At 37.9% G+C, this 14,877-nt stretch overlaps 2 protein-coding genes across 11 annotated transcripts in view; both read left to right on the top strand.

The window, feature by feature from the left end:
* Positions 1–3,070: 3,070 nt before the first annotated feature.
* On the top strand, positions 3,071–6,036 carry LOC127807084 (calmodulin-binding receptor kinase CaMRLK-like). Its single transcript, XM_052344696.1, has 2 exons — positions 3,071–4,609; positions 5,037–6,036. The coding sequence occupies exons 1-2, from the start codon at positions 3,220–3,222 to the stop codon at positions 5,675–5,677; spliced, it is 2,031 nt and encodes a 676-aa protein (XP_052200656.1). The 5' UTR covers positions 3,071–3,219; the 3' UTR covers positions 5,678–6,036.
* A 3,448-nt stretch (positions 6,037–9,484) lies between these two features.
* Positions 9,485–14,877, top strand: part of LOC127807543 (nucleobase-ascorbate transporter 2) — a 30,788-nt gene continuing 25,395 nt past the window's right edge. Inside the window, exons 1-14 of one of the 10 annotated variants that reach the window (XM_052345477.1) lie at positions 9,485–9,805; positions 9,900–9,997; positions 10,502–10,678; positions 10,967–11,067; positions 11,154–11,229; positions 11,325–11,384; positions 11,943–12,127; positions 12,243–12,339; positions 12,422–12,508; positions 12,773–12,831; positions 12,937–13,028; positions 13,115–13,192; positions 13,305–13,465; positions 13,591–14,147. In XM_052345477.1, the coding sequence (XP_052201437.1) occupies positions 9,715–9,805; positions 9,900–9,997; positions 10,502–10,678; positions 10,967–11,067; positions 11,154–11,229; positions 11,325–11,384; positions 11,943–12,127; positions 12,243–12,339; positions 12,422–12,508; positions 12,773–12,831; positions 12,937–13,028; positions 13,115–13,192; positions 13,305–13,465; positions 13,591–13,803 (1,575 nt within the window). In that variant the 5' untranslated portion in view covers positions 9,485–9,714 and the 3' untranslated portion in view covers positions 13,804–14,147. Of the gene's footprint in view, positions 9,806–9,899; positions 9,998–10,501; positions 10,679–10,966; positions 11,068–11,153; positions 11,230–11,324; positions 11,385–11,942; positions 12,128–12,242; positions 12,340–12,421; positions 12,509–12,772; positions 12,832–12,936; positions 13,029–13,114; positions 13,193–13,304; positions 13,466–13,590; positions 14,148–14,877 lie in introns of those variants that run through there. The other 9 variants (XM_052345485.1, XM_052345484.1, XM_052345486.1 and 6 more) reach the window with 9 other exon arrangements.

Below are 14,877 nucleotides of genomic sequence, written 5' to 3'. Positions count from 1 at the left end.
AATAACATATAATAAATATATTTTACATAAAAAATGTATTTATTAGTACTAATATAATAATTAAAATAATCATGCGCATATACTGTCGTCCATTAATCGCCATGCTGGTGCCGGTGGCGGCATCATCACCGCACATCAAAGTGGGACCCTGCTAGTCTTCCAATAATGACGGATCTAAGTTGGTTACAGCGGTCCGGATTCGAGGCAAATGCAGGGCTATAAATGTAATTTCACTGATTGACACCAGTCAATCCAGTTGTTTCTCGAAACTTACAGATTAACTGAAAAAATTATAATTCGTATTTGCAAAAGTGCCATTTCAATTTTATTCGAAAATAGGGCTAAACTGTGTGACACATATGCAAATTAGAAAATTATTTATACAAATAAAAAGGTAATTATATTATTAGTTGTTATGGATATTTTTTGGATCGCTTTTTATGGATTGGACTCGACCCCGCAGGTCGGCCTAATCTCTTGAAGCCTAATAAATGGCCAAACTCGTCAGAACAAGATTATACGTCGTTGAGACCCGAGTTTAAACTGCGGAACCAAGTGCACTCCCATCGATGTTTTCAGTTTGCTAGCCTAATTGAGTGAGCTCTCAATAATGTTTTCAGTTCGCTAGCCTAACTGTTTAGCTCACATAGTAAGAAGATCGCAAGACAACTAAAGACCTGTTGTGGACTAAGCATTATTCTAGATGGGCCGTCTGGACCCTACTCTCTCGGCCCATGCCGATCCCATCCTGGCCTTGTATCAGCCTGCAGCAACATCATTGCAGTCTCAATTGGGTATCCGCATGTTCGCCTCATATCTCATCCTCATTACTGACAGATCACATCCTCATTAATAACGAATCCTATCCATATTAATGAAGGTCCTGTTGACACCATGCTGCCACTTGTGTACCTTTACCGGGGTCGGATACTTAGTTTCATCATCTACAAATGCACGATGCATGCAGAGAGGAGAATATCCCCATCTTATATGAGCCAGCTCTGGGGAGGATGGATGACATGTTTTTTCCTCTAACTTACTGATACACGACCATGACTTTGCTCTTTTACTAACTAGAGCGTCGAAATGCTTGTAGGTGTCGATCGTCGAAACATCGATGAAACTACATTAAATTCCTTGATGTGCCTTCTTTTTTTCCTTTCCGTGTTCATTTCCTCAATGCGGGCAAACGAATCACGATCGATCAATCCCCAACATTGACATTAGTTTTTATACTTCATAATAAATTTTTTATGTTACTTTAATTTTTATTATCACAATCACTAGACTTTAAATTTTGTTATAATTTTGTCCCCATTTTACTTTTTCATCAACTTTGTGATCATCAACTTTGTTAGAAAAATGGACATAACGTACATTAATTTTACATAAAAAATCAATTAATATTAAATTTAATATTATTATTATCAAAATATAATAATAAATTTATTTAATTAAGAACTTCATCGTTTGACTGCTTTAAGTTTGCAAGGAAAGAAATAGTTAAAGGGTGTAGTGAGATTCTCTCATAAATATTGTGATAATTAAATCAGATACTAAAGATGTAAAAAATTATATAATAGAATTTTAATCAATATCAAAGATGTATTTTTTTTTTTTTTATGAGTGTTTACCTATTTATAGAGGAATATGTAATAATTCTAAGTAATTCAAGATTATGATTCTTACGATAACGTTTATATTTATATTTCTTAATTCGTTATGATTAAAATTCTTATAGATAAGGTTTCTCTTCATATGTAATTTTTTTAAAATTATAATTTTTTATAAATAATTGTATATTATTTTCAGATAAATTTCTATTTTACACGGGACTCCCCACATTTGGAGAAATGTTTTGGCTGTGGTGACCGCAGCCTCTCATGCCTCGTGGTTAGGCCGCGGGGGCTACCCGCGTGGCTGCACTGCTGGGGCGCAAGGTTACTTTTCGCGAGGCCCTTCGCAGCCTTTTTTGCCAATCTATGGGCCATATTGACCACTTATCTGTCGCGGATCTCCTGCGGTTCTCTATTGTTGGGTCGTCCTGGCTAAGTTGTATTGATTCATTTATTAATTTATTTTTAACGCTTTTTATCATGACACATTAAATATAAACTTTAAAATCAAGTAATTTGGAGAGTTATATTGATGTATATCATTTACGTTAATGAAACTTGCAAAAAATCATAATAATTGAATTGTAATAAAAATTAAAATATAATGATTGTGGTGTCAAAAAAATAAACTATTTTATTATAAAATGTAAAATTTAAATATTTACAATATAATTTGTTAAAAAAAATTAATTTTAAAGATTTAAGGTAAAGATCTCGAGGGAGTGAATAACGGCAGAGACAAGAAAACAAGAAACTTTGATAATGTATGTGACATTGAACATCAATGATCATAAAATTAATGATAATTATTTATTAACAATGATTATTAATTATTAATAGTTTTTAATCATTAATACTAAATTTCACATAAAACATCAAACACTCCTTGATTAATTAGTACTCTCAATATTTAATTTTTTTTTTGATTGATAAAATATATTAAATTATAATATATTTACAAAACTGATTATTTTTAGCCTGAATTGTACTTTTTTTTTTCCAATTCAAATCATGAAATATTTTAAACGATGCTAATAATTCTTTGTTTCTATATATTTTATTAAGAAACATTTGAAATATTTGATAACCTAAATTCCAAAAAATAAGCATAATAATTTTGTTTAATAAATAAAATATATAATACTAAAAAGAAAATAGAGCATTAAATAAAATATTTATTAGAGGTGGGGCAGAGTCAAAGCGAGGTGGTTGATCCATTGAACGCTGCCTTGCAACTTCCGCCGCTTCATTTTCCTCAAAATGTGCTTCATTTTCCTCAAAATGTCAAACGTTATTAATTATTAAAAATAATTTTAAATTAAAAATAAGATAATTTATCTAAATATAATCTAGTGCATTGACGATGGTTGAGATTGCCTCGTCATTAATTTGAGACACAATTTGGTTTTGATGTATCGATTATCTATTAAATTGAAGCGCATATACACATATATACATATATGTAGCCCACTATCGGTATCTTTCTTTTCCGTGGCCTGCTCTCGTTGGAACACTGAAATCTTCTCTCTCTCTCTCTCTCTCGACCATGGGAGGCAAAAGGGCGGCAAGAGCTTGAAGCCGATCGGAACCCAGAAGATACGGAATGGAGATGCTCCTCAGATTCATCCTTGTGATGTCCATTGTAGCATCCATAGGATCCTCCTCAACATGCAACAGTACGGACCCACAGCTCGTTTCCAAGGCCTTCAGCTCCGTTGCCGGCTTCAACTCCTCCTGGCTTCACTCCTCCAATCTCAGCTGCCCAAGCCCTCCAGTCACAGAGCTCAGCCTCTCTTCCCGAAATCTCACCGGTATTCTTTCATGGCGGTTTCTCAGAAACCTCTCTCACCTCCAAAAGGTCGACCTTTCCAACAACTCGCTGAAAGGCTCCGTCCCTGGCTGGTTCTGGTCCTTACAAAACCTCGTTGAAATCAACCTCTCCGAGAACCGTTTCGGGGGATCCATCGGGTTCCGAACCAGGTCCAGTTCATCGATTCGAATCCTCAATCTCTCCACCAACAGGTTCACCAGTTTGGCCTTCGTCCCTGCTTTTCAGAACCTTACTGTGCTTGATGTCTCCCGTAATGACCTCAGGGTCTTGCCTTCTGGTTTCACCAACCTTTCGAAGCTTCAACATCTGGATATTTCGAGCTGCAACATTTCGGGCAATCCGAAATCCATTTCGAATCTTCGGTCTTTGAAGTACTTGGATGTTTCGAACAACAAAATGACAGGCTATTTTCCTTCTGATTTGCCGCCATTGACTGGCCTCAAGTTCTTGAACCTCTCGTTCAACAACTTCACGGGCCATATAGCTCCAGACATCGTCCAAAGGTTTGGTAAATCTGCGTTCAGTCATGCAGGCAATTTCAGCTCTCCGAAGTCCCAAACTTTTGAAGCAAACAACAGAGAAAACACTGAACCAGTTCACAAGCGCCGCGAAAAACACAGACCCGTCGCCAAACAAGTCAAGAAGCGAAAACCCGGATCGAAAACCAAGGCTCTAGTCTTGGCCTTGTCAATTGGGTCGGGGATTCTGGGCTTGGCGGCCACGGCTGTTTTCATTCATTGCATGTACAGAAAGAGGAAGTTGGCCAGGACGATGAAGTGGTCGATCTCCCAGCCCATTCAATTTCCATTCAAGATGGACAAATCGGGGCCGTTCGCTTTCGAGACCCAGTCTGGCTCGTCGTGGGTCGCCGACATCCGGGAACCATCGTCGGCGCCGGTGGTTATGTTCGAGAAGCCGTTGATGAACCTCACGTTCAAGGACCTCATTGCCGCCACGTCACACTTCGGCAAGGAGTCGCTAATATCAGAGGGCAGGTGTGGCCCCGTGTACAGGGCAGTGCTTCCGGGTGACCTCCACGCGGCAATCAAGGTCCTCGAGCGAGCCAGAGCCGTCGATAACGACGACGCCGTCTCCATATTTGAAGACCTGGCCAAGCTCCGGCACCCCAACTTGTTGCCTATTTCGGGCTACTGCATCGCAGGTATTTACAAAAATTAATTAATACAAAGCCTTTATTTAGAAATTTAAAATCTGTAGTGTACAAACCAATATATATACACTAACCAAAATTATCAAATTACATTTATTATTTAACGTCGTAAATGGTGGAAGGTGCTCTGTAAATTTGTTGAAAACGACGGATCTAGCTGGGCGAAAGCGAAAGCTGCGGGGTGAAAATGTAATTGAACGATGAATCCGTTCAATTTGGCAGTGGCTTTAAATTGCTGAGAAGCTGTCGTACACTGTGTCTCGTTCGTCACGCAAATCCAACGCCCCCCATGATTACAAAAACTTGGTTTTCGTGCTTGATTATTTGGACCCTACTTGGATTAGATTTCAAACTGTCAAAACTCAAAAGTTTTTTGGCCATTGAGCTGATACGACGACTGCGTTGCCGTATCTTGCAGGGAAAGAGAAGCTGGTGTTATACGAGTTTATGCCCAACGGCGACCTGCACCGGTGGCTCCACGAGCTTCCGGCCGGCGTACCCAATGTGGAGGACTGGAGCACCGACACCTGGGAGCATAATCCAACCGACCGAGATGGCGGGCATCAAATTCCGTCGCCGGAGAAGACGGAGGCACGGACGCGCCACCGCATCGCCGTCGGCATTGCCCGCGGGCTGGCCTATCTCCACCACGCGCAGTCGAAGCCGGTGGTCCACGGCCACCTGGTCGCTTCCAATATTCTGCTGGCGGATGACTTGGAACCCCGGATTACCGATTTCGGTCTGGGTCAGGAGGACGGGGTTAACGGGTCGGTTGAGGCTGACGTGTACAGTTTCGGGGCGGTGTTAATTGAGTTGCTGACGGGTAGGCTAGGCTCGGACGAGACGGTGGGGTGGGTGAGAAGGTTGGTGAAAGAGGGACTCGGAGCCAGTGTGCTGGACACGCGGCTTGGACTCGCCGGCGACTCAGCGACTGAGATGGTGGAGTGCCTCCGAGTCGCGTACTTGTGCACGGCGGAGACGCCCGCGAAACGTCCCAAAATGCAGCAAGTTGTCGGCCTGCTCAAAGACATACACCCAGTCACGTCCGAGCTTCACTGAGCGAGTCGACCCGTTTGTCGCCATCCACGCGCGGATAAGCGCGTGACATGGCCGGCTGAAAAGGACGAGTTAAGCCGTGTTGGTTGACTTCATAGTTCGGAATGAAATGCTAAACAGGACACGGGGCCACCCCATGTCCGACGTTGTAACTGACTGTGGGGGGCGTCACGTGACATGCACGGGATTTAGTATATTGTGGGGCGGCTGTTAAAAAGGTTCGGTCAGGACCACCGATACTTGTCTCTTTTGTCTTTATTCTGCTTGCAGTTATTGAACAATTTTACTGTTTTGAGAGAATTTTTGATTGATTTTTTTTTTTATTTAAGAACTATTTGTTATGATCATGCACCACAAAAATATAAAAAAGTATTTTTTTTTTATTTAAAGTTAATAAGTCATCTTGTTAATCAAGAGTTTTTTTAAAATATATTATATCCATATTCATATAGTCTACCCATGTAATGGGATAAATACTGGATATGCTGTTATTGCTGTATATTATACCCATATTTTTTGTGGTTTAGGCTATTATAAGAAATCTATTGGGTCATTTAATTTTCGTGTAATTTTAGTTATTTTTGTACTTGAGTAGCTTTCTTTTTATAGTTTAAATTTAATATTAAAAATATCTTAAATAAAGAGGCCAAAATATTACAGGGCCTTTAATGATATTTTTTAAAAGAAAAATAATTTCCATATAAATTATAACTAAACAGTTATGTGTGTTTTTTCTCCCAAAACATGAGTTCTCCTTTCAATTTTATCTTTTGAGCCCCTCCTTTAAAATTATGTTTTATTTTCTCTTTTTTTTTTTTTTTTTATCTTTTGTTTTGGTAGCTTTAATCCTCTGGTTTTCCTCTTTCTAATATTCTATACAATTGCTTTGTGTAAAGAAATAAAAGGGTAAATACTTCTATCTTTTCTCAGAGGGACCATTTACGATTTACCCCATCTTCTCCTCCCTTTATTTCTTGGATGCCACCGGAGAATCCCATGCACACTCTTCCCTTCCAAGTTTAATAAATTATCAAATTAAAGCAGAAAAAAAAAAGAAAGAGAAAATTACCCAATTATAGAAGATTAATTATGCAATTCTAATTTGTAATATATAATAATATATATTATCTTGCCTTTTGTGGGAGCATATTATTAATTAGTTGATAGACAAATTAGGTAGGAAGCAGCTGCCATGTAAGCATTTTAGGACAAATCAAAGATGTGGTGGAGTAAATGGTTGAAAGCTATTGTGATCAACCTCGAGAGAATTCCATTTTTTTTGGTCCTTTCTTTGAAGCCCAAAGGTGAGACAAATTTCGGACCCATGTCATGTGGTCCAAAATATTTGCTTCATAACCCAACTTTGATTGAAAATTACAGCTTCCTGATCAGATTCTTCTGCATTAATTTTGTGTGGATGACCCAAAAAGAAAGATGGTGATGGCTTAAGATTTATTGCAGATGTCAGGTTAATCATATTTTACCACAAAGTCTTATAATATTTTGATTAATTTGCCAACAGTTGGCCATTCCTTCTTGGGCCCAACTTGGCCCCAAGAAAGATTGCCCATGAGACAGTGATCTGTTGATAATGAACACAATCCATGCCCTGTTCCAAATGAATCTAATGAGTATTTTTAAACACATTTATTTAATAAATGGTAATGTTAATGGGTAAGGGCCACTAAGTATATTTTGTGTTTTAGATAAGGTGTATGTTAATGGTTCAGTTCCTCTTCGTTGGTTGCCGCCGGCGAAGTTACCACAAAATAATCGGCGGTTCCACTTCCACTTCGTCATCGCTTGGGCTTGTTCGTTGGGCTCCCCAATGGGCCTTGTGTATTATTTTTTAAATTAAATATCAAATTAGTTACTATATTTTATATAATATTTTAAAATTAAATTAATTATTTTATTTTAAAAACTAAATAAGTTATTATATTTGAAGGACTAAGTAACCAATTGACTATTTTATTTTGAAAAGATATAAATAAATTATAATTGTATAGGTCACATTTCCGATTATGTTCGGTTTAAAAAATATTTATTATAATAATTAATGTGATTTATATTTAAAAATATTATTTGAACACTTAAATTTAATATTAATATAAATATGTACTATTTATATAAATGTTAAATAATATTATTGAAAGAAAAATGCCACGTCAGTTGCTGTGGATCGCTGCTAGCTAGTACTGGCGACAGCGAAAAGCCTGAAGGCAGAAATAAATGTGTAAAATTTTGGAAGGATTAATGTATAATGGTACGGAGAGAGGGCTCAGATATCAAAGTTGGTGGCTTTGTGTTATTTTGCATCAAAATTGAGACGTTGGAGATTCGCATCTATTCTGCTCCTGCCTGCCCACGTTTGTTTGGGCCTTATACCCAGACACACTACTCCGTATCAAAAACAACACATCACTGCCTCTGATTCAAATTTGCCAGAATACCATAAATGATAAATCCAAACAGCCCCTTTCAATTTCTACCTTCCCTTCTTCCTCACCACTTCCATATACAGATTGTAAAAATAAATGTGAAAGTGAAGGTCCGTTGGACTGGAGGTGCTATTTTTATTAGTTGGTGCTTAACTTTTGAGATTGACATTTTGGCTCTTGTGACATACCTTATTCTTAACTTACTAACTACCAATTTAAGTAATTTTTTTTTTTGAGTCATTCTACGGGTCAAATAACCCTACTTAGCTCCTCACTGAATAAGGGTAAAATAATGAATTTGTCCCTGCTCATTTTGCAAATTTATAAAGTGGGCCACTGCCCCTGCCCTTACTCTCTCATTTTGCTTCTCATGGTAGTTATCTCGCCGCTGCCATCACCATCTTGCCTCGCCAATAGTTAATGCAGCGACTGTCGGCGAGGCGAGATGAGGCAGCGAGGTGACAGAGACAATGTTAGGCGACAACAGCAAGGCGCGACGGCAACGATGAGACGACTTCCATTGGAGAGGAGATGAGAGAGTAGGGACGGGGCAGTTTATGGGAGAGGAAAGAAGAGAGTAGGACGTGGGGGTAAATTTATCTTTTTACCCCATTCGGTAACCTGGTAGGTAAGCCTATCGTGATCTCTAGACTTTTTTTTTTTCTTTAATATGAACCTCTTAAATAATGATTAATTATACATATTGTTGTAGAGTTAATAGGAAATTTTCATAAACAAAATCAGATAAAGTGATCAAATGACACTACACCTCACATTGGTATTATCTAATTTAATTCATAAGATTATAACCCTTTATAAGTAACTCCTTGTAATCTCAACATTTTAAGTTAAGGTTAATATGAAATTATTTTTTCTGAAAAATTTATTATGGTAAACAATTAATAAAATCATTAGGTTAACTTATCCATTCCCTTTCCCCATTGTAACTTTAGGCATAGAATGGATCAAACCCTAATGCCTTTTGAAAAAGAAGAGAAAATGCCCATCACTTTCTAGCTTTTTCTTTCTCTCCTTTTAAGATAGAAAGCTTAAGAATTTAATAAGCTAGAAGCTTCAAATTTTACCTAGCCTGGTATCATCATCACAGTACATTTCATATAACTACAAAGTTATTTCTAAAAACATCAAATAATTACACTGTCTTGTGTTCAAAATTCATCATAAATTAGTATCACTTGGAGATGGGAGTCTGAGTTGCAGGGATTAAAATAGTACGGAGTTCGAAGGCACGAGTGTTAACGGTAACATCTGGTTTGGAAGTTCCTTAAGGGGCATTTTGGGAATATACGAGAAGCTAACGGAAAACTCAGAGTCAAAAAGCCTCTGTTTTGTTGAGTGGGATTCAAGTGCCTCCTCCTCATTCTCTCTTCCTTTCCACCTCCATTTTCCCTCTCTCTCTCTCTCTCTAACCTCCTTTTTCTCTTTCACTCTCTCTCAACTTTCTGCTTTCCACCATTTCTGATTCTTCAGTTTCTGTCGCTGGTTGGCTAAAAATTTGTTCAGTTTGTTCTTGGAACCCATTTGGGGAATTAGATTTCGGGCGAGTTTTCGTTTTCTCAAGTGGGTATCGTATCGTCCATGGCGGAAGCAAAACCAGAAGAGATAAGCCATCCTCCAATGGACCAACTTCAAGGCTTGGAATATTGTATTGATTCCAACCCTTCCTGGGGTATGTTCTTTTGCATTTTTATCTCAAACCCGCATCTCCAATCACTTGTTTGATTTGATCAGAATATCTAAAGTTTGTTCACGTCCTTCAACAGGGGAGGCCATTGCGATGGGCTTTCAGCACTATATCTTGGCATTGGGGACTGCTGTGATGATCCCTACATTTCTTGTTCCCTTGATGGGTGGAACTGATGTGAGTAACTTCTCAAAGGAAAATAATGATATTCTTACAGATTTTACATACAAAAAACCTGTCATTGGAATGATATCGTAAAGCGTATGTTGGATGCTCTTTTTAATTTATGGTTATCACTCAGTTAGTCCTCCTCTTGGTGTGGAATTTTTGTTTTTATATCATTGCTCATTCTCAAAACACCAGTTCTCTTTGTTGTTGATTTGCATGACTTGTATATTGTTTTGCTTCATTTTATGTCACATTGTTCTTTTCATATTTGGAATAGAGGCAATCAAGTCTTATTCTAATTCCGAATTTTCTTTTCATTTTTTGCGGATAAAATATTTTCAATTGTTCTTCTGAATGCTGGTTAATTGACTAATGCACGTAACACACACACACACACAAACAGAAAAAAACATATTTATAAATGTTGATAGATAAGGAGAATTGGATTTACAGTGCAAAGTTGGAATTTTCTTCAATATTTGATTAACATGCTTTTGGCCATCACTTGATCAGCATGATAAAGTGAGGGTAGTCCAGACTCTGCTTTTTGTGGAAGGAATCAACACCCTCCTCCAAACACTATTCGGAACCCGATTGCCGACTGTCATTGGAGGATCATGGGCATTCATGGTCCCCATTATTTCCATTGTTCATGATCAGTCCTTGTCGCGCATTCCGGACCCACATATTGTGAGTATCATTCCCGAAGTCCATTGGATTATTTTGATCCGCATTCTTTTCCAAACAATGTTGACTCCTTTAGAGAAAATCGAAAACTTTTTCTGTGTTCATTGGTATGTTACCTCATTGGCTTTTGGTTACCTAATGTTTAAAGGAGGAGATTGAGCTAAAAGTCTTCCTTGTTATTAAAGTTGACACTATATTGAGAAAAACTGAACTTAAATCATGTTTTCCAAGCTTGTTCATGAACCTTTGTTCCCACAATTTAAAATTTTTCTGTTTTGTTTCTACTTCTAGAGATTTCTCAATACGATGAGGGCAATACAAGGCGCTTTAATAGTAGCATCAAGTGTGCAAATTATTCTTGGTTACAGTCAACTGTGGGCTATTTGTTCCAGGTGTGGCGTTAATTTCAACATTTCTGTAAATGAGAAATACAGTTATTAAATTCTTCAAAATGATGACTTGAACATTATAACTTCAGGTTTTTCAGCCCTCTCGGAATGGTTCCAGTAATATCATTGGTGGGTTTCGGTCTGTTTGATAGAGGCTTTCCGGTGGTAAGTAAAAAACTTCACTTGATAAAACTGACATAACTAACACCTTTTCCTTCATTTCACCTCTACTAATTAATATACCTGCAAAATTCTTACAGGCTGGGCGTTGTGTGGAAATAGGTGTCCCGATGCTAATCTTGTTTGTTGCCTTCTCCCAGGTGTTGCTATTAAACTCCAATTCTCTTTCAGTTTCTAGAAAAAACTGTTCTTAATTGACCCAAAAAAAAAAAAAAATCACACTTTAAGAGAACTTGAATAGCCCATGGAGAGATCACACTACAGCTTTAATTATTTGACCCAGCAGCTTGTTGAAATTTACCTCCTGCCTGATTAAAGGGCATCAGAAAAAATCCTCTTTGTTGCGATAATTGCTTCAAGAGGTGGTTGTGTTATATGAAGCACTTCCAAGAATTAGCAATGATCTTGCTCGCAAATAATAATCAGTTAGCTGCCGCCTTGCAGAATAAGACTTTGAAAGTGACCGAGTCTAGAAAGTTGGATTGGTGTTTTGCTAGGGCCAAAGCTTTCCTTCTTTCAATAAGATTCTTCAGTAGTCAATTAGTCATGTCTCATGCTTTTATTCTCCCAACTTGGTTTTTATTTACACGAAACTGGTCATGCTGTATAAACTCTTGCGGTACTCTAAATTGTACAAGAAACATAATAGGAAGAAAGCGAAGGTTTTATTCTCTTTAATGTTGTGCTTGCTCTCACAGTATCTAAAACATTTCCAAACAAGAGGGCTGCCTGTCTTGGAGCGGTTTGCACTTCTGATATCAATTACAGTTATGTGGGCATATGCACATCTATTGACGGCCAGTGGTGCGTACAAACATCGACCAGAATTAACCCAAATCAATTGCCGGACTGACAGATCGAACCTCATTTCTTCTGCACCATGGTTGGTGCTGATATTTCTGCTAAATTGATTTCAATGAACAATATCCTTATGCATGTGAAATGTCCCCAAGCACTTGTCTTTTTTGGTTCATCCTTTGAATTTTATCACCATGCAGGATAAAGATCCCATATCCGTTACAATGGGGTGCACCTACTTTTGATGCCGGTCATGCTTTCGGAATGATGGCAGCTGTATTCGTCTCCATGATTGAGGTGACCTTTTGTTGGACAACACAAGTCAACTAATTGATCTTATTGATCTATAAGTAAATAACTTTAATGCCTATATTGACAGTCAACTGGCGCATTTAAGGCAGCATCTCGTCTGGCAAGCGCCACGCCGCCTCCTGCCCATATTCTTAGCCGTGGTATCGGTTGGCAGGTGCGTAACTGCAAAAGTTTGAATGTACAAAATTGAGGACTTTGAACAACTGATTTGCAACAGGATTAGTGAAACTAACATTGACCAAACCACTGTATGTTGCAGAGATATACATGCATCACTTAGATTATAATTAATTCTGTAATTTTCTGTTTCCCTTATATTTTGGTATGAAGAAAAGATTTAACAAACATTTGGTGTGAATTTAATTAACTGACTTGTAATACTTGTCAAAAGATCTTAACTTGAAATTTTGTGATACAGGGAATCGGGATTCTACTGGATGGACTTTTTGGGACAATTACGGGATCTACTGTTTCTGTGTAAGCAATAAGAGATTCCTCCCTTGAATGAATAGTTTGTTTGGTCTTTCTCTTTCTAGTTTTTGGTTGGAGATGGATGCTAATGAGTTCGTGTCAAACTAACAGAGAAAATATAGGCCTTCTTGGAACCACCCGAGTTGGAAGCCGCAGAGTTATACAAATCTCAGCCGGATTTATGATCTTCTTCTCCATGTTGGGTCAGTGACAAGTTATTAGATTCAATCATGAATGCTTACCTTTTTCTTCCCCACTTAAGACTTATTATTTTGGCTAATATTTGCAGGGAAATTTGGAGCTCTATTTGCTTCCATTCCATTCACAATCTTTGCTGCTGTTTACTGTGTGTTCTTCGGTCTTGTTGGTGAGAATCGAAGTTCCAGTCTGACGTGTATTCTATTCTTTCCGGATTCTAATATTTTCTTTATCTATTATACCAAATGTCATTCATGGCTCTTTTTTTTCCTTTTTCTCAGCCTCCGTGGGGCTGTCTTTCCTGCAATTCACAAACATGAACTCGATGAGGAACCTATTCATCACTGGTGTTGCCATGTTCCTCGGATTGTCTATTCCCGAGTATTTCAGGGCATACACTGCAGCTACTCTTCACGGTCCTGCTCACACCAAGGCCGGATGGGTGAGTCATCGTTGCACCTGTAGCAGCATATGTGGCAAACTGAGATTGGATTCAACTTAATTCTCTTTTGTTAACCAAAAACCATAAGCTAAACCAAATTGTTTGTTCTTGCGATCCCCATGCAGTTTAACGACTTCCTCAACACCATCTTCTTGTCTTCGCCGACTGTTGCATTGATCATTGCAGTTTTCCTGGACAACACGCTGGAGTACAAGGACAGCGCCAGAGACCGGGGAATGCCTTGGTGGGCCAAATTCAGGGCATTCAATGGGGATAGTCGTAACGAGGAGTTTTACACGCTCCCTTTTAATCTCAACCGCTTCTTCCCCCCTTCATAGTCTAGACGAAAATGTAAAAGAGCATCATCATCATCATATTCATTATCCGTTTGAGAGAGATGGAGGAAAATCATCATCCAGCAGGATTACGATGATGACGATCACAGAAGAGAGAGATGCATTGTTAGTTTTGACTCCATAGTGAATGATATCTTCGCTTTCTATCACTCTTTTCTGTTACATTTTTGGCCATTCATCGATCAATTCTTCACCATTCGTCAATCATTCGACTCAGCAGCGAATGAAATGATTCCGGCTTGTTTGGTTTTCTGTATTTGTAATATAATGTGAAGAAGATTGTATTTTGTAGCTTTAATCTTTTCGTCACTGAAGTTTGCAAGCTTGAAATAGTTGGTGCTGCAAAATGGCAATGAACTTCGATTTTCTGCCATAACGACGACTTAAGAACACATTGCTTTTAGCAGAATTTGAGAAAGATTGATTCCCAGGTTGTTCATTTTGGGACTCCTGAAGTTGCTTCAGGGTATATGTGGGCTATTATATTTGATTAATGGGAAGGTGGTGGTGTCATAGATGATTAAGTCATGAGAGGAGATACCTCCCTTCTTAATATAAAAGTTCAGAGATGTTCTAAGGTAAGGCACTAGCCAGTAGTAGCCACAGCAATTGCATGTGCTTGCTTAGGTCACAATCAATTGGTTAGTTTTAGATCCTCCTCGGGTACATACATTATAACGCATTTCAAGGTGTTCGACGATTACAGGTAACAACAATTACAAATGCATTCATGTTAATTTCAAACCCGCTTTTATATTATTGCCTCAAAATGTTAAAAATAATTAATTCTTAAAAGGAGGCTTTTATTTGTTGGTTTTAAAAAAACACGACATATTAAAAAATTTATATTATTTGATAGAATTATTTAAAAATTAAAAATAAGATATAATAAATACACTTTATATAAAATAAGAGATATGTGAATTATTACATCCTAATACTATCCCAAACTAATTAATTAATTACTTAAACTGAGTTGTCTAGATCTTCCTATATATATTTATTTAGACAGGCAAAGGATGGAAATGAGCGGACCAAAAATTAAGCATTATCTAT

The sequence above is a fragment of the Diospyros lotus genome, chromosome 8 (assembly GCF_014633365.1).
Source record: "Diospyros lotus cultivar Yz01 chromosome 8, ASM1463336v1, whole genome shotgun sequence".
In the NCBI taxonomy this organism is placed as follows: Eukaryota; Viridiplantae; Streptophyta; class Magnoliopsida; order Ericales; family Ebenaceae; genus Diospyros; species Diospyros lotus.
Note: the sequence above shows the minus strand (reverse complement) of the source record. Positions and strands in the feature narration are given on the sequence as shown.